Source organism: Heterocephalus glaber, unplaced genomic scaffold (assembly GCF_053883595.1).
Source record: "Heterocephalus glaber isolate CG9 unplaced genomic scaffold, H.glaber_assembly_v1.0 deba00001479, whole genome shotgun sequence".
Lineage (NCBI taxonomy): Eukaryota > Metazoa > Chordata > Mammalia > Rodentia > Bathyergidae > Heterocephalus > Heterocephalus glaber.
The window spans coordinates 853,543-872,301 of NW_028258316.1; the positions used below are offsets into that span (position 1 = coordinate 853,543).

Below are 18,759 nucleotides of genomic sequence, written 5' to 3' on the forward strand. Positions count from 1 at the left end.
CCCTAGCTCTGTATGCATGCCTTCACCAACACTGGAGCCAAGGCCACCCGGGCTGTCCAGAGGACTGAGGGAGGCCAGACCCAGAGCTGGGCAGGGGCTGGGGCAGGGCCCAGATCCAGCAGGACTGGGTGTCACACACCTGGGGCTCCCTCCTTCACCCCGTCCGCTTTCCCACCACCATCTGACTAGGCTGCTCTGCAGCCCCTCCCTGCTTGTATTTTAACTACATACTGGATTTCAAGATTCATTGCTTTCTATAAAGTCACCTTGTGAAAAAAAGAAACCATAGTTTTAGCTATCTGGGAACAAACTTTCTTTAAGAAACTAGCTTTATTAAGTCTGAAAATAATACATGTAAATGGCTTTTAAAAATATACGTGTTTTAAAAAAATATAAAAATACACATGTTTAGCTGGGTGTGGTGGCACAGGCCTGTAATCCCAGCGCTTGGGAGGCTGAGACAGGAGGATTACCACGAGTTTGAGGCCACCCTAGACTACATTAGTGAGTTCAAGGCCAGCCTAAACTCGATAAGGAGATTTTGTCTCAAAACAAAACAAGCAAAACACAAAGCAAATTCACAGTGCTGAAGGACCCAGAATGAGAAGTATCACCTCCCAAAGGTCTGTCCCAGGAAATCCCTGTTAAAACAGCGTCATCTCCTTCCAGCCCCACGGCCCCAGGGACAAAGTGGGGCTTCACAGGCCAGCGGAGGCCACCTCCTCCCCAGAGAGTTTGGTGACCTGTTGCCTTTCTGTGTTCTCTGCCACCTAGCCCCCACAAAGGCTGCAGACTCACAAAGGGGGCTGCTGTTTGGTTCATTGGTCCGCCCCCACCCCTTACATCAGTTCGCAGCACACAGCAGACAGTGGGATAGCATCACTGGACCAGAGTCCATGGCACCCCTAATCACCCCTCCAGGGCTAAGCAGCTGAGGTGGCAGGTGAACCCCAAGTCCTGCCTCAAGGTAGTGTGGGGCCACGATCAGCAGGCTTGGAAAAGGTTTGTGCAGCCAGAGGTAACTGCAGGACCAGAACAACCTGTCTGGGTGGGCGGGGTCCAGAAGGGGGCGTGGCAACTTCTGGACACCTGCCAATCAGCCTCCTGCCCTTTGCCTTAGGGCGGTGTCCAAGCTGGCCGGGTGCAGAGGCCAGGTGGAGACCAGAGAGCTCTGGAGCATCGGGGACTGAGTGGCACTCGGTCCCTCTCTCCATGCTCAGGGCAGGGGCTACTTCATGGGCAGAGGGGCGTGGGCCCTGCCCGTCTCTCCCCAAGGGCCTCTGTGCTGCCACGGCAAGAACATAACTAAAGCTGGAGTGGGTTCCTTGAGAGCCCCGGGGCTGCCTGGATCCCTGGGCCTGGTCTGAGCCCTGGAAGCCCTCAGGGGCCTGAAAGCTTCTGAGTTGGGATAGTCAGGCCAGGGTGGGAAGCAGAAGCAAGGAGGAAGTGGTCAGAGGTCAGGCTGGGAAGGATGTGGGTCATGCCTTCGTCCCACCCCCAAAGGCAGGCACTGACCCCTGGCCCCTCCAGGCCTTCCTCCAGGGCCAGCCACACAAGCTCAGAACAGGCTGGCTCCCGCTTTCTGCACAGTGTGGTTGGGCACACCATTTTGAAGCCACCCAGGCCCATTGTTCTGTACAGAGCAGGGTCACAGGAAGTTTCTGGAGAGATACTCTGTGGTTGTGTTCTTCCCCTGGAGGCGGCCGGTGGCCTCCACACTCACACTGGCCTCCATGCCAGCCCATAGAGCTGTCCAGGGCTCGAAAGCCTTGGTGTCCCACCCAAGGATGGCACTACCATTGTGGCCTCTCCTGGACAGGCTCTCCTGTGTGCCTGCTGGCCATCCACTGAGTACCCTCAGTGGGCCATGCCCATGCCAGGCCCTGGCCAGGCCCTCTGCTCTGAAACAGCACAAGGACTCACAGGGCAACCACCCCCTTAGTCTAGCATCTAATGTCGGGCATCCGACAGACTTTGGGGGGTGGGGTGGCAGGATTCGGTACTTTGGCAGATGTGAAAGGATGTGTGGAGATGAGCCAGGCGTAGAGGGGAGTGTGCCTTCCTGCTAAGAGGAACCAGGTGCCAGGGCCCAGAAGTGAGGGAAGGTGGGTGCCCAAGGACTACAGCAGGGGAAGGCCAGGGGTGGGCACACAGCCTTTCAACCCTCCATCTGCCTGCCAACGTCACCATAAAGTTGCCCCAACTTTGAGTGGGAGTGGGCCCAGCGCTGTCGGCCAGGGCAGCTGTCCCTGAAGCCTGAGATATACACACGGGTGCCTTGGAGCCGAGGACACAGAGGCCGGGAGACAGCAGCTGAGCCTGCCCAGAGGGGCTCGAGAACGGACAGTGCCCTGAGAAGGCAGAAGCTACAGATGACGTGTGGGCCCTGCTGAGGCCTTTGGAAGCCTGGGACGACGGTGGGGGGTTGGGTGGACCCAGGGCAGAGCCAGGAGGGCAGGCAGAGGCAGAGAAATGCCCTGAACCCCAGCCTGGCTTCTGGGAGTTCTTGGGCCAGCGCTGAGATGGGCTCTTGGAGCCAGAACACAGGCTGAGGCTTGGGGCCTCTCATCCGAGCCCACCGAGTTGGAGAGCAGATCCTGCTGGAAACGCAGCAGAGGCCTTGGGGGTGCAGGGCTCTGAGCCCAGGACAGCTGAAGGAGGAGTCCACGGAGGGAGGGGCTGCAAAGCCACAGGAGCCAGTGACCGGATGGGCATCTGGGGACACAGGAGAAGTGGCTTTGTCCTGCAGCCGGCAGGGCAGGCCAGGCTGTCCCGCGGGGCTGCAGTGAGGACAGAGAGGCCTCTGTGAGGGGCGCCCAGCTGGCTGGAGCCTGGATCCTCAGGGAGCCGGCTTGGTGCAGGAGAGGGCCACCTCGGCTGGTGGCTGTGGCCAAGAGACCCTCAGGGAGGCGGCCCTAGGAAGCTGGGAGGAAAAGGTGAGACTCTGGAGGGCTGCGCCCTCCCATCGCTGCCCACGAGGGCTCCTGGGGACAGCTTCTCGGTAGGGCGCCAGGCCCCACCTGTGGGAGAAGATGCGGGGGGTTGGGGCGGGAGGAAGGGCTGGTGGGCGTGGAGGCGGAAGGCGGGGCCGCGAGGATGTTGGGGGCGGGGCCTCGAGGTAGGCGGGGCCTCGGCTCTGGCTTCCAGTCCCAGCCAGGCGGTGGGGGAGGTGCCGCGCGAGCCCCAGGGCAGGAAAAAAATCAAACCAGGGCGGGCTGCCGCCCAGCCAATCCGGGAGCAGAGGGGCCCGCTTCGGCCAATGGCCGCCGCGCATGCTAATGAGGGCCTCCGCCGCGCGGAGGGCTCCATTCAAAAGTAGCCGCCATTGTCAGGCAGCTGCGCGCAGGGCCGGTCCCGCCCTCGGGCCGCGCTGGGACGGAGCCCGGCGCCCATGGCCGGGGCCGCGACGGCCGAGCGGGGTCCTGGGCCTCCCGCCGCACCCGCGCCGGGCACCGAGGGGCTGCCGCGCGCCTTCCTGCAGAGCCTGCGCACGCTGTTCGACATCCTGGACGACCGGCGGCGCGGCTACGTGCACCTGCGCGAGATCGAGTCCCGCTGGCAGGGCGCAGACGCGAACGAGCTGCCCCGCGGCGTGCTCGAGGGCCTGCGCCGCGCCGCCCCGGCTAGCGGCTATCTCACTTTTGAGCGCTTCGTGGCAGGGCTGCGCACCTCCCTGCCTGGCGCCGACGGCGGCCCGCGAGACCCCGCGCGCGGCCCGGCCCGGCCGGGGGACCCGCGCACCGTGCTGGAGCGGAAGCCCCTGCCCCTAAGCCCGCGCCCCGTGCCGCCCCGCAGCCCCGAGAGGCCTGGCGCCCCGGTCAAGGCGGCGAGCTGCCCCACCGAGCCCGCGCGGTCGCAGAGCGCGGGGCTGGAGCGGAGAACGGGCACCGACGCGGGTGAGTGCGGGACAGTGGCTGCAGGGCGGGGCAGAGAGGAGCTGCGTCCAGTCCAGCTGTGCTGGGGGCCATCGGAGGTCACTAGCACCCGTGGGCAGGAGCGTGACTCCAGAAGCCCACCAGGATCATCCTGTGCTGAGGCCAAGCAGGGCACCCGGACACTGCCCAGTGTGAGGGAGGGCACCCGCCTCCCGATCCTGCCGCACACCTGGGGACACCTGGGCCTTCAGCCTCATCTCTGTGACTGCTCAGGCAGCCATGTGTCCTTCGACAAGTCAGGGTACCCAAAACTGTCCCTGCTCAGCCTGAGAGCTCAGCCCGGAGGGCTGGGCAGGTAGGAGCTGTGGGAGGTGCCCAGAAGCACCTGGTCCTGGGCAGGGCCAGGAAGAACAAGGTGCGCGCCTGTGTGTGTGTTTGTGTGTGTGTGTGTGTGTGTGTGTGTGTGTGTGTGTGTCCCGCACCACCTTCAGGGCTGGGTCGCAGCAGATGCCACCAAGGGACAGACCATGTTCTCTGGGGACCCCCTCAGGCTCCCCTCCTAGCTTCCGTCCCGTTGGCAGGGACAGGAGACTTCTGAATGGCCCCCTGTCTGCTTCCACCCTCCTGCCCAGGGAACAGGACCTGCATTATGGCTGGGGGTGGGCACTGGCCTCTCCGAGGAGCCTGAGGCCTCCCCAGCCCCTCAGCCCATTCAGCCCTGCCAGGTGCAGCCCATCCATCAGGCAGCTGTCAGTCCCTTTGCTGCCACCTGCTGCTCTGCCAGCCTGGCCAGGCCTCTCTCCAGCCCTTTCACTGGCACTTGCAGCTGCAGGGGCCCTGGCCTCCCTGGGGAACTGATCCAGCTGCCCTGCTCCCCACTGGGGTTCCTCCTGCACCTCCCAGCCCAGCCTTCCTGTCCCTAGGGTGGGGGAGGCTCCTGGGTGTAGCTGGTCATCCACGAGGTGGCAGTTTGAAGTCAGCCCCACGCCCTGTGCATGACACCACTCCTGGGCAGCATTCCACCTGTGACCTGCAGGTCTCAGGCCAGACTCTGGCTACACCTTTCTCAGGCAAACCCAGCTCAGACAAGGAGTAATGCCGGCTTGAGTGACAGCTGGTGTTTGGGATGCCAAATCAGAAGCCCCAAGACCACCTCCCGCTTCTCAGTGAGGCTCCCCAGGATGAATGAGAGCTCCCGAGGTCCAGGCTTCTCCTCCTGTGGACCAGTTTCCCTTCTAGTGCATTCCCTTGCCCACTCTCCAAGCAGTGCCATGACTGTGCACCTCCCACTGCAGCTCTGCTGGCCGTGCAGCACAGGCTGGGACATAAATGTGCTGGGCCTGCTTGGAGCCAGAACTGATGCTCCTTTGGGCCCAGCTCCGTGTCACCCCCCACTCCAGGCCGGGCCCTGGGGCGTGGCCTCAGGGTGAGCCTGGTGCAGGGGTAGAGCTGGGAGGCCGAGGGAAGGTGCCCTGGTCCACATGCACACCCCTCTGCTGAGGACAGGGAGGCTCTCACATGGGCCCCCAGCAACTTCAGGGCTGAGCTCTAGGACTCTGTGTGCGATACCTTTATGCTGCTGTCATTCCCAGGCCACCTGCACCACCCTGCACCAGGCTATGTCCACACAGCAATTTGCCTGCCCATCTCTCAGCCTCTACCCAGCAGCCTCTGAGCCCCCAAGATGTGGGGATGGGAGGTGAACACCTGGATGGATGCAGCCCTGGGGAGCTCAGGCTCTCCAAAGGGGGTGGGGGTGGAGGGGTGGGATGAACACGGGCCACCTGCCCTAGGGTGAGGATAGTCCAGACTTCCAGGTGATGCAGGTCTGCTGCCTGGGATTGGCATCAGGGGGTTGCTTGGGGGGTCTGGGATGGGCTGGGATGTTGAGTGGGAGTGGGCCCAGAGGAAACCCAGGTCCCTGCCTGCCCACTACAGGTGCTGTAGCCTGCAGGGCCCCCGAGGTGGGTGTGGGGGATGCCCGGCGGGCCCCACGGGCCCGAGCAGAACGTCGGAGGCACACGATCACCAATGGCGTGGACTGTGGCCTGGTGAGAGGGGCCGGGGCACTGAGGGGCTTTCATGTTGTCAGGAGGCTGGAGGTCAGGGAAGGGTATCTGGGACCTTGTTGGGAGCACCAGTCAGCTCTGAGACCTTGGTCTCCTGGAGAGCTGACCAAGGCCAGATAGAGAGGACCCACGAGGTCCTGAGCTTGGCCTGGCACGCCCTGCAACAGGGGGTGCCAGTCAGGGCTCAGCCACTTTTCCTGGGGAACTCGGTAGAGGGGATCCCTGTGGGGCACTGGGAGCTCACTGGTGTGTGTGCCCTGCGCCCTGGGGCTGCAGCTGAAGCAGGTGAAGGAGCTGGAGCAGGAGCAGGAGTTGCTGCTGCAGGGCCTGGAGATGATGGCGCGAGGCCGAGACTGGTACCAGCAGCAGCTGCAGCGGGTGCAGGAGCACCAGCACCGGCTGGGCCAGAGCAGAGCGGGCGCTGTGAGTGCTGGGACCGAGGTGCCTGGGGCTCCCCCTGGGCTCTGAGCAACCATGGGGGGTGCCAGCGTGGGAACCACTCATGGCCCTTCGTCCCGGCTTTTCTCCAGGACTTCGGGACTGCCGGGGGCCCCCGCCCTCTGGGCCGGCTGCTGCCCAAGGTGCAGGAGGTGGCACGGTGCCTGGGGGAGCTGCTGGCTGCCGCCTGTGCCTGCGCGGTGAGTGCCCCCTTGTCTCCTGGCACTGCGGTCCCCAAGACTGCCCCAAAGAGGTCCAGCTGACACCCCTGCCCCCCGCAGGCTCCCGGCCCAGCCCCCGCCTCATCCTCGCCCCCCAGCTGGCAGCAGCAGACCATCCTCATGCTGAAGGAGCAGAACCGGCTGCTAACCCAGGTGAGGTGCAGGCAGGGGGCTGAGGGCCAGGGCTCCAGCAGGCCCTGACCGGCCCCGCCTGCCTGTCCACCCAGGAGGTGACTGACAAGAGCGAGAGGATCACCCAGCTGGAGCAGGAGAAGTCAGCGCTCATCAAGCAGCTGTTCGAGGCTCGAGCACTCAGCCAGCAGGAGGCCGGGCCCCTGGACTCCACCTTCATCTAGTGGACGGATGGAGATGCCGCGGGTTGGGGTCCTTGAGGGGCCCCACCTACCCCTTGCAGTCTGGGCTTCCTGACCTAGATGCAAACCAGTTCTGGCCTCAGACTGCGACCTGGGTGGGGTGACAGCCCAGAGCTGCTCCTGCCATTGTCAGTAGACAGTGGGGGCCCCACCTCTGCCTCCAGATCTCAGGCATCCCTGGGGAGGGAGGGCACATTTACAGCTGCCCTGTCCCCTCCTGCTCTGACCCTGGGCTCCTGGGTCTCTAGGAAGAGCGGCCGCTCCAGGCTGCACTTCCAATCATGGCCAGAAGAGGGCGAGAAGGGAGCACTGGCCCCAGACCTGCCGCTGCCATATGCAGGGACACTGGGGCCTTGGGTACACCCAGACTTGGGGACCCAGTGCCCGGGGATGCAGGAACAGATGCCTTCCCTCAGCCAGGCCTTTAAGACACTGTCTGCGGCTCAGATGTGAACAGACTGGGGCATGAGGTGCCCTCTGAGAGGGGGCTCTGCTTGGCCTGTTGGGGGAGCCCCAGGGCGGGAAAGGAGCTGGCTGCAGCTGCACAGGCCTGGCAGGTGCTGTTGCGGGGCAGGGCTGGGCTTGCCAGGCCCTAAGAGGATACGGCTTTGGGTTTGTTTGGGTTTTTTTCTTTTTGTTTGGTTTTCTTTTCCTTGTTTTGTAGTACTGGGGATTGAACCCAAGACTTCTGCAGTGAGCTGCATCCTCAGCCCTTTTTAATTTTCATATAGGATCTCTTAAGTTCCCCAGGCTGGGCTGGAACTCGCACTCCTGCCTTTCCCTCCTAGAGTGCTGGGATACAGGCGTGCACTGGCGCCTGAATTGGCTTTTTTTTTTTTTTTTTTTTCTGAGACAGAGTCTCACTCCAGCCCAGGCTGACCTTGAACTGGTTATGTAGTAGCCAGGCAGTCTCCCAGGGCTCGGCTTCCGGGTTGCTAGGATTGCAGCACTGGCCTCCATGCCTGGCTTGGGCATGGGTTTGCATCCTCCTGGCCGGTATCAGGCTGAGTCCCACAGAGCAGTCTGCAGTAGGCCCAGCTTTAGCCTGGTGGGGGCTGCAGGTGCCAGGGTGCCCCTCCCTTGTGCCCCAGGCCTCCCCAACAGGCCCCAAGGTGAGGTGGGGGCAGAGCACACCCCGTCCTGTTCTTTACACAGGACGAAAGATTCCAGGGTCTGGGACCTGCTCCTCCGTCCCAGGGTGGGAGAGGAAAGGGAGCCCTGGGGCACAGGAGGCAGGGGTGAGCCCTGGTAGCGGTGGGGTGGAGGAGGGGCCCCACTTGGGCTGGCCTGCTGGGTCCAGGCTTAGGCTCAGTTCCCCAAGATCCACGGTGCTGCGGAGTCACCAAAGCCCTGTGTCGGGGCCTCTGATATGGTCCACCCACTTCCTGTTCTCAGATCTTCTCAGATAAACCTGGTGTTTCCATAGTGATGTGTTCTAGTCAAAACCACATCTGCCCTTGTGTATTTAATTTGGTTTACTCTCAGGTCCAAAGGAAAGTTTCTGCTTGCCTAATACATTTTCCAACTGTATTTATGCTTTCTGATCTTGAATTCCCGGAGTCACAGGTATCCTGAGCGAAGCCTGGCTCCCTGCTTTCCTCGGGTGTAGGGCGCCCCAGCCACCTCCAGCCTTCTGGGAGCGCCAGGGCCACCTCATCCAGCAGGTCTGCCTCGGGCTCAGGCCTGGCCCTCCCATCCTGGGACTGTGTCCCCTCTGCCCAGCAGGTCTGCAGCACCCCGCCCGTCTGTGCAGAGGGCTGGCTGACTGTCCGTGGGGCACTGCCTGGCGCAGTGCCTCTCCCACTCTAGGCTGTGCCGGCTCTGCGGCCGGCCATGTGCACTTCTGAGTAGCACGCGGAGTGGCCGGCTTCCTCCTGAGGTATGTGCCACCCTCCAGGGACCCGGTCCCTCTGGCGATGTCACAGGCCTAGAGGGGAGACTCAACACAGGGCCCCCCAGAGAGATATTCCTGAGACCGCCAGGTGACACTGGGCCTTCAGCTGAAGGGTAGCTGAAGCGAGCAGGGGAGCAGAGGTGACCTGGGAATGTGGTCTGTCTGGGCTGGTGTGTCATGCAGAGTGATGAAAATGTGTCATGGTGTGGAGCCGCACGCCTGTAATCCTAGCACTATGGGAGGCTGAGGCAGGGGGATTATGAGTTCAGGCTCTCCCTGGGCAACTTAGTGAAACCCTGTCTCAAAATTTAAAAACTAAGGGCTGGTAATATCGGTCACTGAAGGCGCTAGGCTCAATCCCTAGTGCCACACGCACACACATGTCCCCCGAGGCCATCCTGGCCCTGGAGCCCTTGAGGGAGGATCAGCACTCCTGATGCTGGGCTCAGGTAGACAGCGGCCCTTGCAGGTTCCCTCTGGGGCCGTGGCTCTGGCCACCACACCTGGGAGCGTCCCTGGCTGGGGGATGCAGGCAGAACCCCTGGCTGCCATCTCCAATGGCAAAACAGGTGAACCCTCCGCCTGACCACCAGAGAGGCCTGGGGACCTGGCTTGCTGTCCCTGGAGAGGACTCGTGGCTTTCAGGAGCCTGGCTTCACCCGGCCTCAGGGATCTGGTGTGGAGCAAACGCTAAGGATGTGAGTATTGCAGGTAAGGAAAAGCTCAGCCACGGGGGCTTCGGGATCCGCAGGGTTGGGCACAGCACATAGGGGCAGCATGCCCACGGCACATAGGAACAGCATCTTCTGTAGCTACAGAAAGCAAGCAGGCTCTTGGAAATGGGAATGAGGAACAGTTACCCTCTCATTCCATAGAGAATTAGACTGCCAAAGGTGAACTTCTAGAACAAAAATAAAATAATTGGAATGAAAAGCTCCATAAATGGAATATGAGATGGAAAATTGCAGTGCAGCTGAAAAGAGATTTGGTGCACTGAAAGAGGGCAGTCAGGAGATTGTCCCCAGGGCAGCTGAGGCCCTGGGTGCAGGCTCAGGAAGGAGGAGGAGACATTCATCGGTGGAAAGGGTTTGGAATTGTTTGGGAGAGTCAACCAGGCACTGACAAATCCCATGATGACTGAAGAGGGGGCCAGGGATGGAACTCAATGGCGCTGTGCCTGGCTGCCACACACAAGGTTCTGAGTTCGATCCCTGGTTTCACAAAAAAAAACCAAAACCCAAGATGACTGAAGAAAAATGTGGCTGGAGCTGGGTGTGGTGGTGTATGTCCAACACTCAGGAGGCTGAGGCAGGAGGATTGCAGCTAGGCTACATAGTGAGTTCAAGGCCAGCCTGAACTACAGAGGGAGACCCTGTCCTTAAAAAAAAGAAAAAAAAAAGCCAGGGATTTAGCTCAGTGGTGCCGCACCTGCCTGCCTCGAAAGTGCAAGGTCCTGAGTTCCATCCCTGGTACAAATTTTAAAAAAAAATCCTGCTGGGCATGGTGGTGCCTGCCTGTAATCCCAGCATCTGGGAGACCGAGATGGGAGGATTATAGATTCCAGTCCAGCCAGTGCAACTGAGTGACTCAAAATTTAGAAAACTGTCTCAAAATTTAAAAAAATAAAAAGGGCTGGGATATGGTCCAGTCTGAAGGTCCTGGGTTCAATCCCTGGACCACAATAGGTGGGGGGCACATTTTCTTTCATGAGATTGTAAAATAATTCAGAGATGGAAAATGAATCATCTACAAAGAAACAGCCTGCTAGGGCCCAGGCAATATAATTATCAGCCTCAAGGTCCATACCCAATGAAACTATTTTCAGCGTGAAGGCGAAATAAAGTATTTGCAAACAAAAACTGACAGCTTACCACCAAAAGAACTTCACAAAAGGAGCCTGGAGAGGAGACAGGAGGATTGGCAGGGCAGGGTGGCTCTCTGCTGGGGTCGAATAACCACACCCAGGCCCCCCACGGTCCAAAGCTTGGAGGTGCAGTGGGTGCCTGTGACAGGGAGTCTGGGGTGATTACAGGGCCACTGTCACAGCAGCTGGCCCGGTGGGAGGAGCCGCAACTCCATGACAGTGGGGCTTCTGAGTGTTAGCACAAGGCCCCAGGAGCCGCTTCTGAGACAGGCTCCACATTAGGAGCCAGTGGTAGAGTCCAGTCCTAGACGTGGGTGGAGAAGAGGCGTCCAGCAATCTGGGCAGATCTTAGGGTGTGGGAAAGCTAAGCAAACCAACAGTGCCTATTTGTGGGAGAAAAGCAGGATGGAAATAAAATACTGTCAACAATGGCACGAAGCAGGAAGGGGTGCCGAGAAACAGTCTAAGTAAGGGCTTTAATTGTTCACAAGGAGGAGAAATGTATCAGCCGCCTTTGCTTTCAAATATGTCTGTTAAAATAGAGGAACCAGTAAAATAACAGCTAGATGGTGTATGCCTCTCAAAGTGGGGGCAGAGGTGGGGTGGAAAGGGAGAAATTCAACCTGAAGAAGAAGAAAGAAATTCAGAGCAAGGCAAGGTGGTGTGCACCTGTGATCCTGGCCCTGCTGGGCTGAAGCGGGACGGCACATCTGAGCCCTGCCTGGACAAGAGCGGCTTGGCGAGACCCTGTCTCAGTGTAAAATGAAAAGGTCTGGGGATGGATCTCAGTGAGAGGCCCTGGGTGTTATCCCAGTAGAGAAAAAAAGAAAAACAATAAAATGGTAGAAGTACATCAGTGTTCACAATTCTGCACATAAACTCACTAGTTAAAAGACAAAGTTGGGGGCCGGGGATTTAGCTCAGTGGTTCCGCCATCTGCCTCGCAAGCCAAGGACCTGAGTTAGATCCCCAGTACCAAAAAAAAAGACAAAGTTGCCAGGCTGGAGTTTTTGAAATTCAGAGTTGAGTAGATCTGGAGGGTCCATACTGTGCACCGCAGAGCTGAGTACCTGCTGGCAGGAAGAGCTGACAGCCCTAAGCTGGGATCACCCAGGAGGAGCCTCAATCCATAGCTCGCCAGACTCCAGGCCCTTTCCCCAGGGGCTGCTCGGGCGGCAAATGCACAGGAGGGCGTTCTCCGCAGACCAACCTCAGTGCCCAGCCCGCTGTGGAGGGCATCAAGTGGCAGTTTCAGCAACACGTGAGAGCTGCACACAAGGCAGGGCAGGGGCGCCGAGGGGGGCCAGTGGGCCCCGCCTGCATGGAGCGGTGGTGCAGCCGAGGCTGAGGCGGGCCTCGCTGGCTGGGACGCCGTGCGCTCTCCAGGGACTAACTGTCCACATCAGCCACTAACAGTCTGGGTGGCCGGGACAGGGCACCCTGGGAGCCTGGGGCAGGAACAATGCAAGTCTGAGCCCAGCCTGATCAGAGCTTTATGGAGAACTTATCTCAAAATAAAAAATATGAAGGGCTGGGGTTGGGGCAGTCCGGTGACCACAGCAGGACACAAGTCTCAGCCACTAAGGACTTTCACCGTTGGGGCTTGGGGTGTGGGCTGGGTCACCAACAGGCAAAACCGGCAGCTGCAAGCGATGGCCGTGGTCATGTCGAGGTGTGTCCCCAACGCAGCCCCTGTGGGCGGTGGTTTGGTGACTGCTCTCAACGGATAGGCCGTTAATGGTACAGTCAGCCAGTTTCAGGGCTCCCCTGGAGACAAAGCAGTGATAACATCTCTTTCTTGGCACCTGGAGGACGACAGTAGCTTCAAGATGAAGCTGAACATCTCCTTCCCACCCACTGGCTGCCAGAAACTCAATGAGGCGGATGATGGCCGTGAACTCGGACTTTCTATGAGAAGCAGAGGTGAAGAACGGCAGGGTTCCATGGTCCGCATCAGTGGTGGGACGACAGACAAGGTTTCCCGTGAAGCAGGGCGTCCTGACCCGGCTCTCTCGCTGCCGGCTTAAGGGGCTGCCCTGCTACAGGCCGAGGAGAACCGCAGAAAGTGCGGATCTGTTCGGGGTTGCACAGTGGCCGCCAACCTGAGCGTCTCAGCTCGGCTCTGGTAGAAGCAGAGGAGGACGCTCCTGGACTGGCTGGTACCACTGCGCCTCGCCGCCTGCGGCCCAAAAGAGCAAGCAGAATCGCAACTTCAATCTCGAAGAAGACGGTGCCACCAGGGTGTTGTCAGAAAGCCCTAAACAAGGAAGTAAGAAGCCCAGGACCGTGCGCCAGGATCCAGCGTCTGCTACTCCGCGTGGCTTCGACACGGACGCCGCCCTATTGCTCTGAAGAAGCAGCGAACTAAGAAAAACACGGAAGAGGCTGCGGAGCATGCTGCTCTTCCAGCCAAGAGAAGGAAGGAACCCAAAGACAAACATCAGGGACAAACTGCCAAGAGGCGCAGGCTGTCCTCCCTGGGAGCCTCTACTTCCGAGTCTGAGTCCAGTCAAAAATAAGAATGCTTGGGCCGGGGATGTAGCTCAGTGGTTTCGCCGCCTGCTGTGCAAGCGCAAGGACCCAAGTTCGATCCCCGGTACCAAAAAAAACCAACCAAAAATAAGAATGCTTATTAGCAGACAAATTAGAGCTGACCTCATAAAAGAGGTGAGACGTGCAGTCCGCTGACTTGGGCAAAGCGGATTTCTTTCTCAGCCAGGAGCTGAGAGGTCGGGGGCAGCAGCCGAGGCCCACAGGACAGAGTCGGCCTCGCCGCCTTTGGACCAAGGTTGCCACACGGATGCGGCCTCGCTTCGGGCTCTGCAGTGTGGACCCGAACCCAGCGCCCGCGGGGGGCCGGGCGCTGCAGTCTCTGCAAACCCGCCTGCGCCTCACCTAGTGGCGCTGCGTAGGAACGAGCCGTTATCCCGCAGGAACTCGGACGTGACGTTCATCCGTTCGCGTGTTTGTGCAGGGAAACTATGACGACCGCTCTCGGGGTGACGCGCCAGCCTCCGGCCGGAAGAACCCGGAAGGAGGCGCCACCGTGTGTGGGCGCCAGGAAGGCTGGGCTACGGAGCCAGCCTCAGGAAACAATCACATGCAGCCTTCGGCGCTGGGTCCCACGCGCAGGCTCACTTCTGTGAGGCTCCCGAAGCGCACAAGGGCCGCGGGCGGCTGGCGGGGCCTGGCTGGGGACCGTGCGGGCGCGCACCGCCGAGAGGGCTCGGGAGGGCGGGAGAGGCTCCCGGCCCCTGCTCCGCCCGCGGACTGGGACGGGCGGGGTGTGGTGGGCCGGCTGCGCGCTTGCGCTCTGCGACGCCTGCGCTGCAAACTCGGCTCAAAATGTTAAGATGGGGTAAAACACACTTTTGCGTACGCGAGATTTGCGAGTGCGTGGGGAGAGGTGCAACTCCACCTGTGGCCGTAACAGGGCGCGTGAACACTGGCCTGGGAGCCCGGCTGAGGCAGGCGTCCTTCGGGGCGTGGGGAGCCAGGTCACGGGGGCCCCCGGGGCGGGGGCCTGCCGCATCGACTGGGGCAGAGGCCGGGTCGGGAGGGCTGGGGGGCCCAGCCGCTGCACGGTGCCCCGCGCTTCCAAGGACTCAGGCGCTGAGGAGATCTGAACGGAAAGGAAAGAAAAGTGTATTTTTTATTTTGGTACCGGGGATCAAACTCAGGACCTTACACTTGCCAGGCAGGCACGGAGCCACTGAGCCACATCCCCAGCTCAAAAGCAGAGCCTGAAGCGACGTTTAACACCCTTCAAGACTCCACCAGGAATAAGTAGCTCAGAGCTAATGAATTAAGAAGAAACGAAAGGACACTTCTTTTTTCTAGTTCTGGGGGTTGGATCTAGGGCCTTTACATTGAGCTACATCCCAGCACACACACACCCCCACCGTTTAATTTTTCTTATATAAAGGGTCTTGTTAAATTGCCTGGGCTGGGCTCAAACTTGCAATCCTCCTGCCTCAACCTCCTGAGTGCTGGAATTACAGTGTGCAATGCCATGCTGGGCTGAGAGTACTTTTCAAGTAGATACCAAGTATCAGACACCTTTCTTGGTGCTGGGCAACAGCCAAACAAAACAGATACAAAAGTTACTGCTTGGGGCCAGGGATGTAGCTCAGTGCCACCGCCTGCCCTGCAACTGCAAGGTCCTGAGTTGGATCCCCAGTACCAAAAAAAAAAAGTTACTTCTTGCGTGTGTTCTGGAGAGACTGAGGAAAGTTACAACAGAAGATGGGGAGGAAGACAAGACAGGGTGAGGGTGCCAAGGAAGGGAACAAGCATGTGGTGTGCTTTGTCTGGAAAAAGAGAAGATGCACATATAAATGATATTAGGAATAAAAAAGAGGAAATGGCTATGTGTGTTGCAGAAATTACGCAGACACTAAGAGGATATTTCAGACAAGATTATGCTAATCACTTGAAATGGATGAATTCCTAGAAAATATCAAAATGACTCAAGAACTAGAAAACTTGTCAGCCCCATAACCACGGAGGAAGAGGAAGAGGAATTGGTGGTGTAGAGGAAGATCTCGGGCCTAGATGACAGAAAAACTGGCTTTCCACATGCCAAAAGTTGAAGTGACCCATACCTTTCAACACGCATTAACCTAAAATTGAAATGGATCAAAGATCTAAATATTAAAACAGAAACATCAAATCTTCTGGAAGAGAGAATAGGTAGAAACTTGAGGACATGGGAGTAGGCAAAGACTTCATGAACACAACCCAGACCACACGAGAAATACTACAAAGAATCAACAGCTGGGACCTCATCTTATTAAAAAGCTTTTGTGAGGGCCGGGGATTTAGCTCAGTGGTTCCGGCAACCTGCCTCGAAAGTGCAAGGTCCCTAGTTCGATCCCGGTACCAAAAAAAACCAAACAAAAAGCTTTTGTGAGCCGGATGTGGTGGGGCATGCCTATAATCCCAGCACTTGAGAGGCTGAGGCAGGAGGATCACCTGAGTTTGAGGGCAGCCTGGGCTATATAGCAAGTTCAGACTACAAAGGGAGACCCTGCCTCAAAAAACCAAAATAAATAAATAAAAAGAAAAAAAAAGCTTTTGTATAGCAAGACAAACCACCAACAGAATGAAGAGATGACCCACAAAGTGGGAAAACATTTTTCCCAGCTGTTCAGATAAAGGACTGTTATCTAGAATATATAAAGAACTAAAAAAAAAAAAAGACCCCCCCAATTTAAAGACCCAGTGCAAAAATGGGCATCTGAAATAAAAAGACACTTCGCAGATAAAAAATTAGAAACGGCAAATAAATATATGAAAAATGTTCAACATCACTGGTCATTTGTGAAATGCAAATTAAAACAACACTGAGATTCCATCTCACTCCAGAAAGAATGATGCTATCCAGAAATCAGCCAATAACAAATGCTGGCGGGGCTGTGGGGAGAAAGGCAGCCTCTCCACTGCTGGTGGGAGTGCAGACTGGTGCAACCGCTGTGGGAATCAGTGTGAAGAATTTTCAAAAAACTAAAACTAGAGGTCTCATTGGACCCAGCTATTCCCCTCTTGGTATCTTCCCAAAAGAATTAAAAGAATCAAACCACAGTGGTACATGTGCAGCCATGTTTATTGTGCCACAGTTTGTTTTGTTTTTTGGTACTGGGAATCAAACTTGGGACCTTGCGCTTGCGAGGCAGGCGGCAGAACCGCTGAGCTAAACCCCCGGCCCTGGCCTCCTCTTTCCCGACTGGTTGTCTGGCCTGTTCCATCCCCCATACTAAAAAAAAAAAAAAAAAAAAAAAAGGACTGACCCTGGCTGCGGTCTCGGAAGAGGAAGAGGCGCTGGTCTGCAATATGAGCAGCGAAGGAAAAGCTCGAGGGGCCTCAGGGGGTTGTTTTGCCCTCGGCGGTGTCCAAAGCGGTGCCTGAGGAAGGCGCCTGGCACCTGTGGGAGGGGACATACGAGCTCCGCTCCCCCTCCCTGGCTATCCTGCAGAAATGCTCAAAGTGTGCAGAGGCTCACAGCAATCAGAAAAGCAGGAGGTCAGAGGCAGGCTGTGCACCATCAGCAGTGTGGCAGGTCCCTTTGCTGCAGTCACAAAACAGACCGGCCAGCAACAAGATGCAGGAACTACACCTTCAAGTGTCAACAGAGCTATCTCAAAAATGCAAGGCATGGGGCAGGGGATTCAGCTCAGTGGGGCCATGCCTGCCTTGCAAGTGCAAGGTCTTGAGTTCAATCCCCAGTATCAAAAAAAACAAAACAAAACGCAAAAACCCCCCAAAATGCAAGGCAAGCCAGGCAGGGTGGTGCACGCCTATAATTCTAGCTCCTCTGGAGGCTGAGGGAGGAGGATTCCAAGTCTGAGGCCAGACTGGGGAATTTAGCAGGACCATGCTCAAAAAACAAAAGCAACAACAACAAAACAAAAACAACATGTGTGAAAGGAGCAAGCTACTGAAGGATATATGTGGTATACAGTTGAAAATGAGGTGGGCCAGGGATTTAGCTCAGTGATCCCGGCACCTGCCTTGCAAGAGCAAGGTCCCAAGTTCGATCCCAGGTACCAAAAAGAAAAAAGAAAATGAGGAAACACAGCCCAGGGTACTATTTATGGAGGCATTGACAGGTGGTAAAACTACAAAGAAGGCTGGGGCTGGTGGCACACACCTGTAATCCCAGCACTGGAGAAGGCTGAGGCAGGAGGGTCAAGTTCGAACCCAGCCTGGGCTCCATAGTGAGTTCAAGGCCAGCCTGAATTGCATAGTGGGACCCTGTCTCAAACAATAACAACAAAAACAAAAACTACAAAGGAAAGCAAGGCAGGACAACACCCCAGCTGGGCGGGTGGGTTCCTGCGACCTGGTGGGGTGCTCCACCCACAAATGTTGGTAGCCCATCCTGCTGTCCTGGTCTTCATGGACTGCAGTGGGCCCCGTGCACTAGGCTGTACTTCCACGTCCACTACATCAGCCAGGCCTCGCCCACTGCCTGGTGATCACCAGCATCTCTTGCCCTGTGTGTACGGGGCCTGACTTTCAGGAGGTGTTAAGCAAGGGTTTGTTGAGTGACTGAATAAGGCCATGAAGAAAGGACTCTCCCAGTTCAGGGGTCTCGGACACTGGACACTGGGACACTGGCTTCTGCCAGGGAGCCTGAGGTAGGGGCAGCCAGTCTCTGCCAGCGGCAAACAGTGCCTCCCTGGGCAAGCTGGGTGGGGAGGGAGCCCCTACTCCCACTGTCCTTCCCCAGCCTGGGCCAAGCAGACGCTGCGCATCTGGAGCCCTCACCCGGCGGGGTTCCCGGAGGCCGGCTGTACCCCCAGCTCCTGCCAGCTTCCCGCTCAACCCCCGCCCCCCGCTGTCCAGGGCCTGCACCCAGAGGGCGCCTCTTTGCCCAGAGGGGTCCCCACCCTGGATCTGCCTTGGCATTCAGCTAGGCCTTCTCCTGGCTCTTCCGCCCCCAGCCCGCCTCCTTGGCAGGCTGGCCTGGGCTTTGGCTGGGGATGCTCCCCCGTGGGGTGAGGTCTCCCCTTCCCTGCCATGCTTGGGCCTGGGGGGGCTCCTGCTGCCTGCTGAGCCAGGAGGACCAGGTGGGCCTCAGCCCCTGCCCTATGCAGTGCCTTTGTCTCCCTATCCAGGCCTCCCATACACCTCTGCTCTCTCAGAAAGGGCTGGGGGGCTGAGGGGCAGATGTCGCTGGTGGGAAACTGGGCCCTGGAGCTCAGGGCTGGGCTGCCCCACCCAGAAGCCTGTCTGGAGCCAGGCTGGGCTTTGAGGAGGCTGGGGACCCCACCCCCATTCCTACCCCTCCCTCCGGGGTCCTGAGCTGAAGAAAGCCTCTTTTGCTGGGCCTGTGACATCAGGTCCTCAGCCCGGGCAGCGGGCCGAGCCCAATTGTCTGGGCTGGTTCACTGGCCAGGGCCTAGCCCTGTCCCATCAAAGGCCCCTTGAGCTCCCTGCCCGCTCCCTGGTGGTCTTAGCACATGGCCTCCCGCTGGCCCAAGGACAGGGCTCTGCCTAGAATTCCCATGCTGGGGCCATGG

General features: G+C 58.5%; 1 protein-coding gene and 1 pseudogene across 2 annotated transcripts; both read left to right on the forward strand.

Annotated features, from left to right (window-relative positions):
• Positions 1-3,158: 3,158 nt before the first annotated feature.
• Positions 3,159-8,507, forward strand: Sapcd2 (suppressor APC domain containing 2). Of its 2 annotated transcripts, XM_021261629.2 has the most exons (6): positions 3,171-3,896; positions 5,814-5,926; positions 6,221-6,367; positions 6,475-6,582; positions 6,664-6,756; positions 6,831-8,507. In XM_021261629.2, the coding sequence occupies exons 1-6, from the start codon at positions 3,392-3,394 to the stop codon at positions 6,957-6,959; spliced, it is 1,095 nt and encodes a 364-aa protein (XP_021117288.2). In that variant the 5' UTR covers positions 3,171-3,391; the 3' UTR covers positions 6,960-8,507. The 2 variants fall into 2 exon arrangements, with proteins under 2 accessions (XP_087038759.1, XP_021117288.2); XM_087182633.1 differs by lacking the exon at positions 6,664-6,756 and having other exon boundaries at positions 3,159-3,896.
• A 138-nt stretch (positions 8,508-8,645) lies between these two features.
• On the forward strand, positions 8,646-17,598 carry LOC147826012 (small ribosomal subunit protein eS6 pseudogene; annotated as a pseudogene).
• Positions 17,599-18,759: the final 1,161 nt, after the last annotated feature.

What these genes read in the sequence shown, in the direction of transcription:
- Sapcd2 (XM_021261629.2), top strand. Translation starts at nt 3,392, where the DNA reads ATGGCCGGGGCCGCGACGGCCGAGCGGGGTCCTGGGCCTCCCGCCGCA. An exon ending in ATGGCGTGGACTGTGGCCTG is followed by an intron (nt 5,927 to 6,220) that starts GTGAGAGGGGCC and finishes CTGGGGCTGCAG; the next exon opens with CTGAAGCAGGTGAAGGAGCT. An exon ending in AGAACCGGCTGCTAACCCAG is followed by an intron (nt 6,757 to 6,830) that starts GTGAGGTGCAGG and finishes CTGTCCACCCAG; the next exon opens with GAGGTGACTGACAAGAGCGA.